This window comes from Notamacropus eugenii, chromosome 6, assembly GCF_028372415.1.
Source record: "Notamacropus eugenii isolate mMacEug1 chromosome 6, mMacEug1.pri_v2, whole genome shotgun sequence".
In the NCBI taxonomy this organism is placed as follows: domain Eukaryota; kingdom Metazoa; phylum Chordata; class Mammalia; order Diprotodontia; family Macropodidae; genus Notamacropus; species Notamacropus eugenii.
In genome coordinates, this window is record NC_092877.1 from 297,620,520 (window position 1) to 297,634,298 (window position 13,779).

General features: G+C 38.2%; 1 protein-coding gene across 4 annotated transcripts in view; it reads left to right on the forward strand.

Moving 5' to 3' along the window:
• Positions 1-13,779, forward strand: part of STRADB (STE20 related adaptor beta) — a 60,405-nt gene that overhangs the window by 33,767 nt on the left and 12,859 nt on the right. For all 4 annotated transcript variants that reach the window (XR_011968833.1, XM_072617286.1, XM_072617284.1 and 1 more), the window contains 3 exons: positions 7,663-7,834; positions 8,415-8,519; positions 13,421-13,665. Coding sequence is in view for 3 of the 4 variants with exons in the window: in XM_072617286.1 (XP_072473387.1) it covers positions 7,663-7,834; positions 8,415-8,519; positions 13,421-13,665 (522 nt within the window). In the remaining variant the exon portion in view is untranslated. The remainder of the gene's footprint in view (positions 1-7,662; positions 7,835-8,414; positions 8,520-13,420; positions 13,666-13,779) is intronic.

Here is a 13,779-nt window from a genome sequence, read left to right on the forward strand (position 1 = left end):
AGAGGGCTGTAAATTACAATGCAAAGTGAGAGTGAAATAAAACTATCCAAATCCATCTTCTAAGCCAGCTACAGAGATCAACAGATATGCTATAGAAAAATGGCAATAGGGCATTAGTAATACTCATGGCCTGAGATGTCTATATAGAAACTAGAGACCTTACTACCAGATGTAAATTTAACATCCTAGGTATCAGTGAGACTTGGTGGCATGTGACTCAGGAATGGAATATTGCAGTAGGAAGTTTATCCTTGAATTAAAAAAAACAATAGATATGAAGCATAATGGTTTGATTCACTGAAATTCTGAAGATCCATATTCAGATTCTGATTCTTCTTTAATCATACCTGTATAACTTTGGTATCATGAAATATAGATAGCATGTAATTCAATTCAGCAAAGTGCCAACTATATGTAAAGTCACCATGCTCCAGAGATAAAAAGAAATGTATATTCTACTAGATGTCACTGGGCCTGATTTCTGTAAAATAAAGGAGTTGGATCAGTGTAAAATTATACAATTCTGCTACATTAGATAAGAAATAATATTGTATATGAAAACAATACAGTACTGTGAGGAAATCTACAGACTAGAATGAACAAACATGATGGAGAATTTTTGAAAAAGATCAATGGAAAGAGAAACAAAGAATTGTAATGTATTCTGTGTGTTCTGCTTTGCTAAAAGGAGGAAATAGGTGATACATTCTGGGAGCAGATCGCAAAGCTCTCGTGAAGAGCTGATTTATATTGTAATATTGATGGGGGACTTGAATTGTCCAGATATCTGTGGGAATGTTCTTCTAAAGGCAGAACAGTTGAAAAATTCTTTTTGAGGGGAGTAGATCATTTTTTCTTCAAAAGACAGCAAGAGCAGTTAAAGGAACTGCTGGTCTGAAATTAAGTCTAGATTTTGAGAACAGATTTGAGAGAGTTGGGTAAAAGAATAAAAGGTTCTGCTAGCCTAAATTCTGTACCAGAAGGCTCAAGATGGGTGACCCATTTTCAAGAACAATACTTTGATGAAACACGAGTGGTTCTGAAGCTCAAGGAAAGGAGAAACTACCAATATAGTTTTACATCAACCAACTTAGATTTTTAAAAAGACGTGGATAAAATATAAAAGCCCAAATATAACTGAGGACTGCCATAAAAGAATAAAAGTCTTAGACCACACCAAGAGAATAAAAGCTAATGCCAATAGGAATCTGACAATGAATGCTAAGAGCCATGAAAAGGAGGAAGATCAATTCTTAGGAGTGAATGAGATGTTGATAACAGATAAGAGGAAGAAGACAGAACTACTCAATTCCTATTTTCCTTCTGTTTTCTCTATCATTGAGAATGTCTTTCAGACTGGAGAATTATTATTATTTTTTTAAACTGATTAAAGAGATTTTAAATGCAAGTTGAATGAGAAGGAGGAGAAAGTATCTTGCTGCTTTAGATGAATTCAAGTCAACATCCCCAGACAAACTACATCTTTGGTTACTGGGAATAGTAAGCAGTCAGTAAACTCCAGCGTCTCTCTATGTGTTCAAAGCCTTTTATATCATGCCTCTGTCCCCTACCTCTCTTCCCCCCAACCCCCTCCCATGGACATCTTTTCAGCCTTTTTACACCTTACCTTTTCCATATACTATGCAATCCAGTGACACTGGCCTCCTGGCTATTCCTTGAACAACACATTCCATCTCCTGACTTCAGGTCTTTTTACTAGCTATCCCCACCATGCCTGGAATACTACAATATACCCTAGATTTTGGCAGAGTGAATTGCAAAGATTTTCAAAGGAATATTAAGATAAGATCACATGAACTTAATTCTGTCAGAGAAGTCAGCCCAGGAAAGATAGAAAACTCCCAAGAATGAAATTCTGAAGACATAAAAAGAAATAATTCCCATGAGGAAGTAAAAGAAGAAGGCAATGTGGGTGTCTGTAGAACTCGCCAACCCACAGACTTTTATTTATTTATTTTGAAATATATAATTTATTTTTCAGTTCTTAACATTTATTTCCACAAGAATTTGAATTCAGAATTTTCTTCCCCTCTCTCCCCACCCCATCCACCCCTTCCTGCAGTCTGTCCTCCCTTCTATTACCTACCCTTCTTCCATCCCCTTTCCCCTCTATTTTCCTGTAGGGCAAAATAGATTTCTATACTCCATTGCCTGTATAGCTTAATTTCCAGTTGGATGCTAAACGATTTTTAACATTCTTTCTTAAAGCTTTGAGTTCCATATTCTCTTCCTCCCTCCCCACCTCATTGAGAAAACAAGCAATTCAATATAGGTCATACATGTGTAACAATGCAAAGCACTTCCATAATAGTTATGTTGTAAAAGACTAACCACATTTCCCTCTGTCCTATCCTGCCCTTCATTTATTCCATTCTCTCCCTTGGCCTGTCTTCTCACAATAGTGTTTGCTTCTGATTATCCTTTCTCCCAATTTTCTGTCCCTTCTATTATCTTCTCTCTGCTATCCCCTCCCCCTTGCCTTCCTGCAGGGTAAAATAGAGTTCCATATCCAATTGAGTGTGTGTTATTTCTTGCTTAAGCCAAATCCCATGAGAGTGAGGCTCAATTATTTCCTTTCATCTCCCCCCTCTTCCCCTCCATTGTAAAAGCTCTTTCTTCCCTCTCCTATGTGAGACAATTTGCTACATTCTACCTCTCCCTTTCTCTTATTCCTAGTACATTCCATTCAGCAGTAAATTCTATTTTTTTTAGGTATTCTTCCTTCATATTCAGCTCACCCTGTCCCCTCTGTTTATGTATGTATGTATATATATATGTATATATACATATATATGCACATACACACACATACCCATGTACATATACATACCTACACATATATGATATACACATACATACACATATATACCTACATACACACACACACACACACACACACACACACACACACACACACACATATATATATATTCCCTCTAACTACCCTAATACTGAAAAAGGTCCCATGAGTTACAAATAAGATCTTTCCATGTAGGAATGTAAACAGTTCAACTTTAATGAGTTCCTTAAGGCTTCTCTTTCCTGTTTACCTTTTCATGTTTCTCTTGATTCTTGTATTTGAAGTCAGATTTTCTATTCTGCTCTGGTTTTTTCATTGAGAATGCTTGGAAGTTCTCTATTTCGTTGAAATTCCATTTTTTTCGCCTGAAGTATTATACTGAGTTTTTCTGGATAGGTGATTCTTGGTTTTAATCCTATCTACTTTGACCTCTGGAATATCATATTCTAAGCCCTTCAGTTCCTTAGTGTAGAAACTGCTAAATCCTGTGTTACGTTGATTGTATTTTCATAATACTTGAATTATTTCTTTCTGGCTGCTTGTAATATTTTCTCCTTGACCTCGGATCTCTGGAATTTGGCTGCAATATTCCTAGGAGTTTTCTTGTTGGGATCTTTTTCAGGAGGTGATCAGTGAATTCTTTCCATTTCTATTTTACCTTGTGGTTCTAGACTATCAGGGCAGTTTTCCTTGATAATTTCTTGGAAGATGTCTAGACTCTTTTTTTGATCATGGTTTTCAGGTAGACCAATATTTTTAAATTATCTCTCCTAGATCTATTTTCTAGGTCAGTTGTTTTTCCAATGAGATATTTCACATTGGTTTCTATTTTTTCATTCTTGTGGTTTTGTTTTATAATTTCTTGGTTTCTCATAAAGTCATTAGCTTCTATCTGCTCCATTCTAATTTTAAAGAACTATTTTCTTCAGTGAGCTTTTGAACCTCCTTTTCATTTGACCAATTCTGCTTTTTAAAGCATTCTTCTCCTCATTAGCTTTTTGGACCTCGTTTGCCATTTGAGTTAGTCTATTTGTGAAGGTGTTATTTTCTTCAGCATTTTTTTGGGGGGGGTCTCCTTTAGCAAGCTGTTGACTCGCTTTTCATGATTTTCTTTCATTGCTCTCATTTCTCTTCCCAATTTTTACCCACTTTTCATATTTGATTTTCAAAATCCTTCTTGAGCTCTTCCATGACTTGAGACTATTGCATATTTCTTTTTGGAGGTTTTGGATGCAGAAGCCTTGAATTTGATGTTGTCCTCTGATGGTATGCTTTGTTCTTCCTCACCTGAAAGGATGGAAGAAAATACCTTTTTACCAAAAAATTAACCTTCTATAGTCTTATTTTTTCCCTTTTGGGGGCATTTTCTCAGCCAGTTACATGACTTTTGAGTCTTTTGTCAAGTGGAGGGTACACTCTAGGGACCTGTAAGTTCTCATTTCCTCGAAAGTGGCACAATCAAGGGAAAGGAGTTTACTTCTCTCCTGGCCTGAGCTCTGGTCTGTGAACAACCGTAAGTACTCTTTTCTGCCTAGGACCTGCGAGTAGGATTCCCTCTTCACAGTCACCACCATCTCCACCACATCAGCACTCTTCCTCACCCCAGGACTGCTACTCAGAACTGAGACCCAGATCAACTGCTCAGTTCCCCCGGGGCAGTGGACTCTACTGCCCCCTTGGGGCTGGGGCTGGGGCCAGACTTCACTCCCCTCTCACCCAGGTGAAAGAGCTTTCTCTCTGACCTTTGAAGCTGTCTTTGGTGTATGTGGGTTAAGAAATCTGGGAACCGCAGCTGTTACCTATGATTCCACACCCTGAAGCCTGCTCCAGTCCTGTCTGTGCAGCATGGCCAAGGCCGGGCTGCACTCTGTTCTGAGTGCAGTGTGATAACACCTTTCCTGTCAGCCTTCCAGGCTGTCTTGGGCTGGAAATCTCTTTCACACTGTCATTTTGTGGCTTCTGCTGCCCTAGAATTTGTTTAGAGTCATTTTTTACAAGTATTTTATGGGCTATGGGAGGAGAGTTAGAGCAGGTCCATCCTTCTACTCTGTCATCTTGGCTCCGCCCCCAACCCACAGACTTTTTAAAAAAGTGTACAGAAGATGGAAGGAAGGAGAGAGAATAATAAAAGGGAATAATTGTCAAATGGGGAAGAGTGTCAGAAATGCTGCAGCAGAGAATACTAAAGCAAGTAAAGCTGGAAACAAAAAGGGCTAGGTTTTCATTTGCTTCTGTTTTCTCTACCAAAAAAAGGATGGCAAATATGGCTAATAGGGAATTATTACCCAGGATAAGTAACAATAAAGTAAGAGAGGTCATACTCAATAGCAGATATAAAGTGACTGTAGCTTTCTCTGTTCTTTGGGTTTTCATAACACTGTTCTTTCTTGGTTTTTCTACCTGTCTGATCATTCCTTCTCAGTCCACTTTGATGGATTGTAATCTATATCATGTACCCTTATGTGAAGGTACCCTGTACTGAGCTCTTTTCTATTCTCTGTGGACACTGACTTGGTGATCTTATCAATTCCCTGGAAGATATTCTCTGGGATTGTCAAGGTCAGGGAGATAGCAATTACCAATCACTCTGCTGTCTTGGCTCCTGGAACCAGAAAAGTCTTATCTCATCAGGTCCCATGGGTTTATTATGTGTATGCTGATGACTCACAGATATATACTCACAAATCTACAACTGTCTGTAGTTCCAGCTGTTTGTCTTTAAAACAATATGGTTTAAAAATGAATTTAATAACTTTCAGTCCCCCAAAATGCCTCCCTTCTAATCTTCCTTATTTCTTTCAAAGTCATCATGATCCTTAAAGTTACCTAGGTTCACGATCTTGAGTTTATCCTTGATGTCTTGCTCTCCCTTACACCACACATCCAAGCACTTGCCAAATCTTATCTTTTCTGCATCTACAATATCTTTGGTATCCCTTCTCTTCTTTCTACTTACATAGCCACAACTCTAATTTAGACCCTCATCACTTTTTGACTGGAATACTGCAATCACATTTTAATTGGCCTCCTTGCCTCTCATTTCTAATTCATCCTCCACACTGCAGTCAAAGTGATTATCCTAAAGCTATTGTTCTTCTTTCTCCACCTCCCCCCTGCAACTCCTCTGCTTCTCTCCCCTCACTCCTTTCCTTCCTCTTTTTTTCTCAAAGAAGACTAGATATGGCCATGTCCTTCCTCTACTGCTCAGCAAATTACAGTGACTCTCTATTGCTTCTAGGATCAAATACAAGCTTCTCTGTTAGCTTTTAAAACTCTATACAACCCAACCTCAGCCTACCTTCCCAACCTTTTACAGTCTATTTTTCTTACTTCACTTTATGGTCCAGCCATATTAGTCTTCTTTCTATCCCTGATATGGCATTCCATCTCCTGTCTAGAGACCTTTGCGCTGGTTGTCCCCTATGTCTGGAATACCCTTCTTCCTTTCCTCTGCCTGTTGTAATCCCTTGTTTGCTTCAAAACTCTGCTCAAATGATACTTTCTTACATGAAACTTTTCTTGACCTCTCAACTGCAAATACCGTACACCACTCCAAAAATATTTATCTTGTATTTAATAGCAGAGACATACTTGATAACCAGAAAATAACCTACACATCAAGAGGCATTGCTGTAATATTAGGCTCCATGTCTTACATGTGGCTTCAAGAAGTTGTAGTATGTGCAGTGGCCATACACCACTAGTAATATAGCTTTACACCGTCTCAACAGATGACCAAACCAGATTGAGGTTAACTGATAGGCCTCAAACCATTGGTGAGTTAAGGAGGTGTCTAACCCAAGCATGTAAAGACTTTCCCCAGTGGAATGGGTGGATGAGAACAATTTGTTCCCATGATCATGAAGATGACTGAAGTAGGAGCTATGGAGTACTTAGCTCTTAGATAGCTAAGACGCCAAGGCAATCCACTGCCTCCTGGGCCATCACCAATCATCCTGATTTTTGTCTTGCCACTGGACTTCAATGACTCAGGAGTAGAGAATGAGGCTGATGGTTTTGTGCAACTTTGCCTTACAAGTCCAATTCATGTACAAGTCGAGATGTCGGCCTTTGATATCATTGATCTGTTTTGAAAATGAAGGACAAAAAAATAACAAGCTCCTTGAGGGTAGGAATTGTTTCATTTTTGTTTTTCTATCCCTTGTACCTTGAACAGTGCCAGGCATTTAATAAATGTTTTTTTGATTTATCTGTTAAGCAGAGATTTTATACAAGAGAATCTTTTTTAATTTAGAAAGTAAATTATGAGAGGCTTTAAGTAAATGAAAAAATTGTAGAATTTAATTATGAAACTTAATTAACACAAATAATATTTTATTTAAGCACAGAAGTGTTTTTAGTTTTTTTTTTCCCCACAAGCTATTGTGGAAATATTCTGGTATTCTGAGTGACAAAAGTAATTTTACTTCACTTTTTTTTGGGTTTTACAAAAATTTGAATTTCACACTTCTTGCCTTTAATATATGTGACCTTATTAAGTAATAAACTAGATGGAAAGATTTAGAAATAATTTGTCATTTATGTGTGTTTGTATATTTGTAGCATCGTATCCAATTCACTATAGACTTTAGTTTCTAAGCATATGTAGATAATTTTCACTGACTAATGTAGTTTCCTGGAGAATTAAGTATTTAACGATATCAGTTTTGATTAGAGTATTTATCCACATAATCAGCATGGATAAATTAACAAAACTGTTATCTAGTATTCAAACTTGAATAAAAGATGCCTTTTTAGTTATATTCAAGTTATAATAACAATAACTGATTTTTATTTTCTTTGGTAATTCATTCATCCTTATTTGCACATTTTTGTTTTAGGAGTATTAAAGCCAGTCACATCTTGATTTCTGGAGATGGCCTTGTATGTCTCTCTGGCCTGTCCCGTCTCTACAGTTTGATTAACCATGGGCAAAGGTCTAAAGTTGTATATGATTTTCCCCAGTTCAGTACATCAGTTCATCCTTGGCTGAGTCCAGAACTACTAAGACAGGTCAGAAATAACTGATTCAAATTTATTTTCCACATTTCTCTTAGCATTTGAGTTTGTGCAGAGGAAAATTATACTCTTGTAAACTAGATCAGCTGCCATTTTTCCTTTTTTAAAAAATAATGTATCATAATAATATATTTAACGTTTGTTGTTCAGTTGTTTTCAGTCATGTCTGACTCTTCATGATCCCATTTGGGAGTTTCTTGACAAGGATACTGGACTGGTTTTCATTTCCTTCTCCAGCTCATTTTATAGATGAAGAACTCAGACAAACATGATTAAGTGACTTGCCCAGGGTCTGAGGCCCTATTTGAACTCAGGAGTTCATGATCCTGCACCAGACAGTCTTATCCACTGCACCACTTAACTGCCTTATTTTTTTTTTTAAATCAAATATTTTAAAAATAATTTATACTGTGGACTGAGTGTACCCTGATTCAGCAGAACCTTTTTGGGTGTGCTTTTTGGCCTCTTTTTTGACTTTTCCTTATAAATGAGAGAGCGTAGTTCTATAGTTTAGTTATATTGATACATTAAGTTATTACTAACTTATTGACTTTACATTACTTTTGTTCTACAGGATCTATATGGGTATAATGTGAAGTCAGACATTTATAGTGTTGGAATTACAGCATGTGAATTAGCCAATGGGCAGGTACCTTTCCAAGATATTCACCGGACTCAGGTAAACATTTTTAAACTCTCCTCTCTTTGAAAGATGCCTTCTACTCTAAATAATTTCTATTATGTGTATTTTTAAAATTAATTAATTTATTTTTAGTTTTCAACATTCATTTCCACAAGTTTTTGAGTTCCAAATTTTCTCCCCATCTCTTCCCTCCCCCCACCCCAAGACACCATGCATTCTGATTACCCCTTTCCCCAATCTGCCCTCCCTTCTATCATACCTCTCCCTTCCCTTATCCCCATATCCTCTATTTTCTTGTAGGGCAAGATAGATTTCTATACTGTATTACCTGTATTTCTTATTTCCCAGTTGTATGTAAAAACAATTTTTAATATTCATTTTTTAAAACTTTGAGTTCCAACTTCTATTCCTTCCTCCCTCCCTACACATCCCCACTGAGAAGACAAGCAATTCAATATAGGTTATACATGTATAGTCATGCAAAAGACTTCCATAAAAGTCGTGTTGTATAAGACTAACTATATTTCCCTTCATCCTATCCTGCCCCCATTTATTCTATTCTCTCTTTTAACTTTGTCCCTCCCCAAAAGTGTTTACTTCTAATTTCCCCCTCCTCCCATTTGTCCTCCCTTCTATCATCTCTCTCCACACCCCACATATCTCCTTCTCCCCTACTTTCCTATAGTGTAAGAAAGATTTTCATACCAGATTGAGTGTGCATGTTATTCCCTCTTTAAACCAAATGTTATGAGAGTGAGCTTCACTTTTTCCCTCTCACCTCCCCCCTTTTCCAGAAAATTAGAAGTAATTCCAGAAAATTAGAAATTAGAAGTAAGCACTTTTAGGGAGGGACAAGGTCAAAAGAGAGAATAGAATAAATGGGGGGCAGGATAGAATGGAGGGAAATATAGTTAGTCTTTCACAACATGACTTATGGAAGTGTTTTGCATGACTACACATGTATAATCTATATTGAATTGCTTGCCTTCTCAGTGGGGATGGGTGGGGAAGAAGAAGGGGAAAGAAATTGGAACTCAAAGTTTTAAAAATGAATGTTAAAAATTGTTTTAACATGCATCTGGGAAATAAGACGTATAAGCAATGGGGTATAGAAATCTATCTTGCCCTACAAGAAAATAGAGGGGACAGGGATAAAAGAAGGTAGGAGTTTGATAGAAGCAAGGGCAGATCAGGGGAAGGGGTGATTGAAATGCACAACCTTTTGGAGTAGACAGAGGGCAGAGATGGGGAAAAAATTTGCAAGTCAAAATCTTGTGGAAATGAATATTGAAAACTAAAAATAAATTAATTAGCATATTTATAGTAGCTCTTTTTGGTGGAAAGAATTAAAAATTGAGGGATGGTCCATCAGTTGGGGAAAGACTGAACAAGCTATGGTATGTGACTGTAATTGGCCCTCCCTTCATATCAGAGAAATCTGAATTTTTTTCTTTTTTCTTTTATGGAGTGTTTACTGTACCTTAATATAATTTTGGGTTAAGTATGTGGTCATACACCCTGTGTGATCCGTTGGCTTTCATGTGGTCATCTGTAGCTTCCACAAAATGCCCCCCAAAATTCCCATTTAATTTCTTGTGCTGACCTGCAAACCACAGTGTGGAAAGTCACGATATGGAAGGAATAACTGTACTATTATGCTATAAGAAGTGACAGGCAGAATGCTTTCAGAAAACCCCAGGAAAACTTACATGAACTGATGGAAACTGAAATGAGTAGAACCATGAGAACATTATATGTAGTAGCAGCAGTACAGGGATCAGCTGTGAATAATAGCTATCTCAACAATACAGTGATTCAAGATGATTCCAAAGGATTCATGATGAAAAAATCTATCCACCGCCAGAGAAGGAACTGATAGCATGTGAATACAGAACATAGCATACTATTTTTCATTTTATTTTTTTCATGAATTTTTTGGGGACAGTCTGTATTTCACAACATACCCATTGTGGAAATATGTTTTGCATGACTACACATTTATAACCTATATCAAATAGTTTACGGGGGAGGAGGCAAGATGGTGGAGTAGAAAGATACACATATGCTAGCTCCTAACCCACAGCCCATAAAATACCTGTAAAGAAGAATTCCCAACAAATTCTGGAGCAGCAGAAGCCACAGAACAATGGAGTGGAGGAGATTTCTGTTCCAGAGAGACCTGAAAAACTGACACGAAAGGTCCATTACGCACCAGACCCAGAGCAGAGCCCAGCCCTGCCTTGGTCACACAGCACTGAGGGGAGCAGATCTGAGCAGGTTTCAGGGACAGAATCTCCAGCCGCTGCGCAGGTCCCTCCACCCACAGGCACCAAAGGTCAGTGAGAGGCTCTTTTTGGCTGGCCAAGAGGGGAGTGGGGTGTCCCCATAACTCAGGCCCCCTCGGGAGGCAGCAGCGGAGGCAGCAGTGGACAGGGACTCCCAAAGCAGGCAGGAGCCCAGATGCATTGTTGAAGGTCTCCCCGTAAACCCTCCAAGGGAACTGTGCCCCGTGTGGTGGCCCTGCCCCCACCCGAGCACCTGAACTTAATCTCACACTGAATAGCAGCCCCACCCTGCCAAAGCCCTAAGGCTGGGAAGCAGCATTTGAATCTCAGCCCCCCAAGCGCTGGCTGGGCAGAACTGGAGGTGAGGTAGGTGTGGAGAGGAAACTCAGAAGTCAAGTAACTGGCTGGGAAAATGCCCAGAAAAGGGAAATAAAATAAGACCATAGAAGGTTACTTTCTTGGTGAACAGATATCTCCTCCCATCCTTTCACATGAGGAAGAACAATGCTTACCATCAGGGAAGACATAGAAGTCAAGGCTTCTGTATCCCAAACATCCAAAATAAATATTCAATGGGCTCAGGCCATGGAAGAGCTCAAAAAGGATTTTGAAAATCAAGTTAGAGAGGTGGAGGAAAAACTGGGAAGAGAAATGAGAGAGATGCAAGAAAAGCATGAAAAGCAGGTCAACACCTTGCTAAAGGAGACCCAAAAAAATGCTGAAGAAAATAACACCTTGAAAAATAGACTAACTCAATTGGCAAAAGAGGTTCAAAAAGTCAATGAGGAGAAGAATGCTTTAAAAAGCAGAATTGGTCAAATGGAAAAGGAGGTTCAAAAGCTCACTGAAGAAAATAGTTCTTTCAAAATTAGAATGGAACAGATGGAGGCTAATGACTTTATGAGAAACCAAGAAATCATAAAACAAAACCAAAAGAATGAAAAAATGGAAGACAATGTGAAATATCTCATTGGAAAAATAGCTGACCTGGAAATTAGATCCAGGAGAGACAATTTAAAAATTATGGGACTACCTGAAAGCCATGTTCAAAAAAAAGAGCCTAGACATCATCTTTCATGAAATTATCAAGGAAAACTGCCCTGAGATTCTAGAACCAGAGGGCAAAATAAGTATTCAAGGAATCCACAGATCACCTCCTGAAAGAGATCCAAAAAGAGAAACTCCTAGGAACATTGTGGCCAAATTCCAGAGTTCCCTGGTCAAGGAGAAAATATTGCAAGCAGCTAGAAAGAAACAATTCAAGTATTGTGGAAATACAATCAGGATAACACAAGATGAAGCAGCTTCTACATTGAGGGATGGAAGGGCTTGGAATGTGATATTCCAGAAGTCAAAGGAACTAGGACTAAAACCAAGAATCACCTACCCAGCAAAACTGAGTATAATACTTCAGGGGAAAAAATGGTCTTTCAATGAAATAGAGGATTTTCAAGCATTCTTGATAAAAAGACCAGAGCTGAAAAGAAAATTTAACTTTCAAAAACAAGAATGAAGAGAAACATGAAAACATAAACAGCAAAGAGAAGTCATAAGGGACTTACTAAAGTTGAACTGTTTACATTCCTACATGGAAAGACAATATTTGTAACTCTTGAAACTTTTCAGTATCTGGGTAGTTGGTGGGATTACACACACACACACACAGAGCACAGAGTTAATTGAATAGGATGGGATCATATCTTAAAAAAATGAAATTAAGCAGTGAGAGAGAAATATATTGGGAGGAGAAAGGGAGAAATGGAATGGGGCAAATTATCTCTCAGAAAAGAGGCAAGCAAAAGACTTTTTAGTGGAGGGAAAAAGAGGGGAGGTGAAAGAAAAAACATGAAGTTTACTCTCATCACATTCCACTAAAGGAAGGAATAAAATGCACACTCATTTTGGTATGAAAACCTATCTTACAATACAGGAAAGTGGGGGATAAGGGGATAAGCAGGGTGGGGGGGATGATGGAAGGGAGGGCAGTGGGAGGAGGGAGCAATTTGAAGTCAACACTCTTGGGGAGGGACAGGATCCAAAGAGAGAATAGAACCAATGGGGGGCAGGATAGGGTGGAGGGAAATATAGTTAAGTCTTACACAACACGACGATTATGGAAGTCATTTGCAAAACTACACAGGCCAATATGGCCTGTATTGAATTGCTTGCCCTCCCAATGGGGATGGGTGGGGAGGGAGGGAGGAAGAGAAGTTGGAACTCAAAGTTTTAGGAACAACAGTTGAGTATTGATCTTACGTACAACTAGGAAACAAGAAATACAGGTAATGGGGTATAGACATTTATCTTGCCCTGCAGACAAAAGAGAAGATGGGGACAAGGGAAGGGAGGGATGATAGAAGAGAGGCCAGATTGGTGATAGGGGCAAATAGAATGCTCGATGTTTTGGGGTGGGGGGAGGAGACAAATGGGGAGAAAATTTGGAACCCAAAATTTTGTGAAAATGAATGTTAAAAGTTAAATAAATAAATTAAAAAAATAGTTTGACATCTCAAGGAGGAGTTTGGGAGAAGGGAGAGATTTTGGTACTCAAAATTTTTATAAAAATTTAGTGAAAAAATTGTTCTTATGTGTAATTGGAAAAATATTTTAAAAAGAAACTTTTTGTCTGAGTGAAAATTTTCTTTTTTCTAGATGCTATTACAAAAATTGAAAGGTTTTCCTTCCTGCCCATTGGAGAAAAATGCATCTGTTCAAGCAGAATCAAGATTGAAAAACTCCCGTTCTGGTGTAGACTCTGGAATTGGAGAAAGTGTGCTAGTTTCAAGCCTGACACGCACAGTAACCAGTGACAGACTGCAGACTCCTTCATCAAAAACTTTTTCTCCTGCTTTCCATAGTTTGGTAGAACTATGTTTGCAACAAGATCCTGAAAAAAGGTAAGAATGATTGCATCTAAAAGAGAAAATATACATGTTTCATATAAATCAAGAAGACCTTGCCTATTCAGATGAGCTTAGATTCCTTATTCTGAGAAACCAAACTTTTAATTT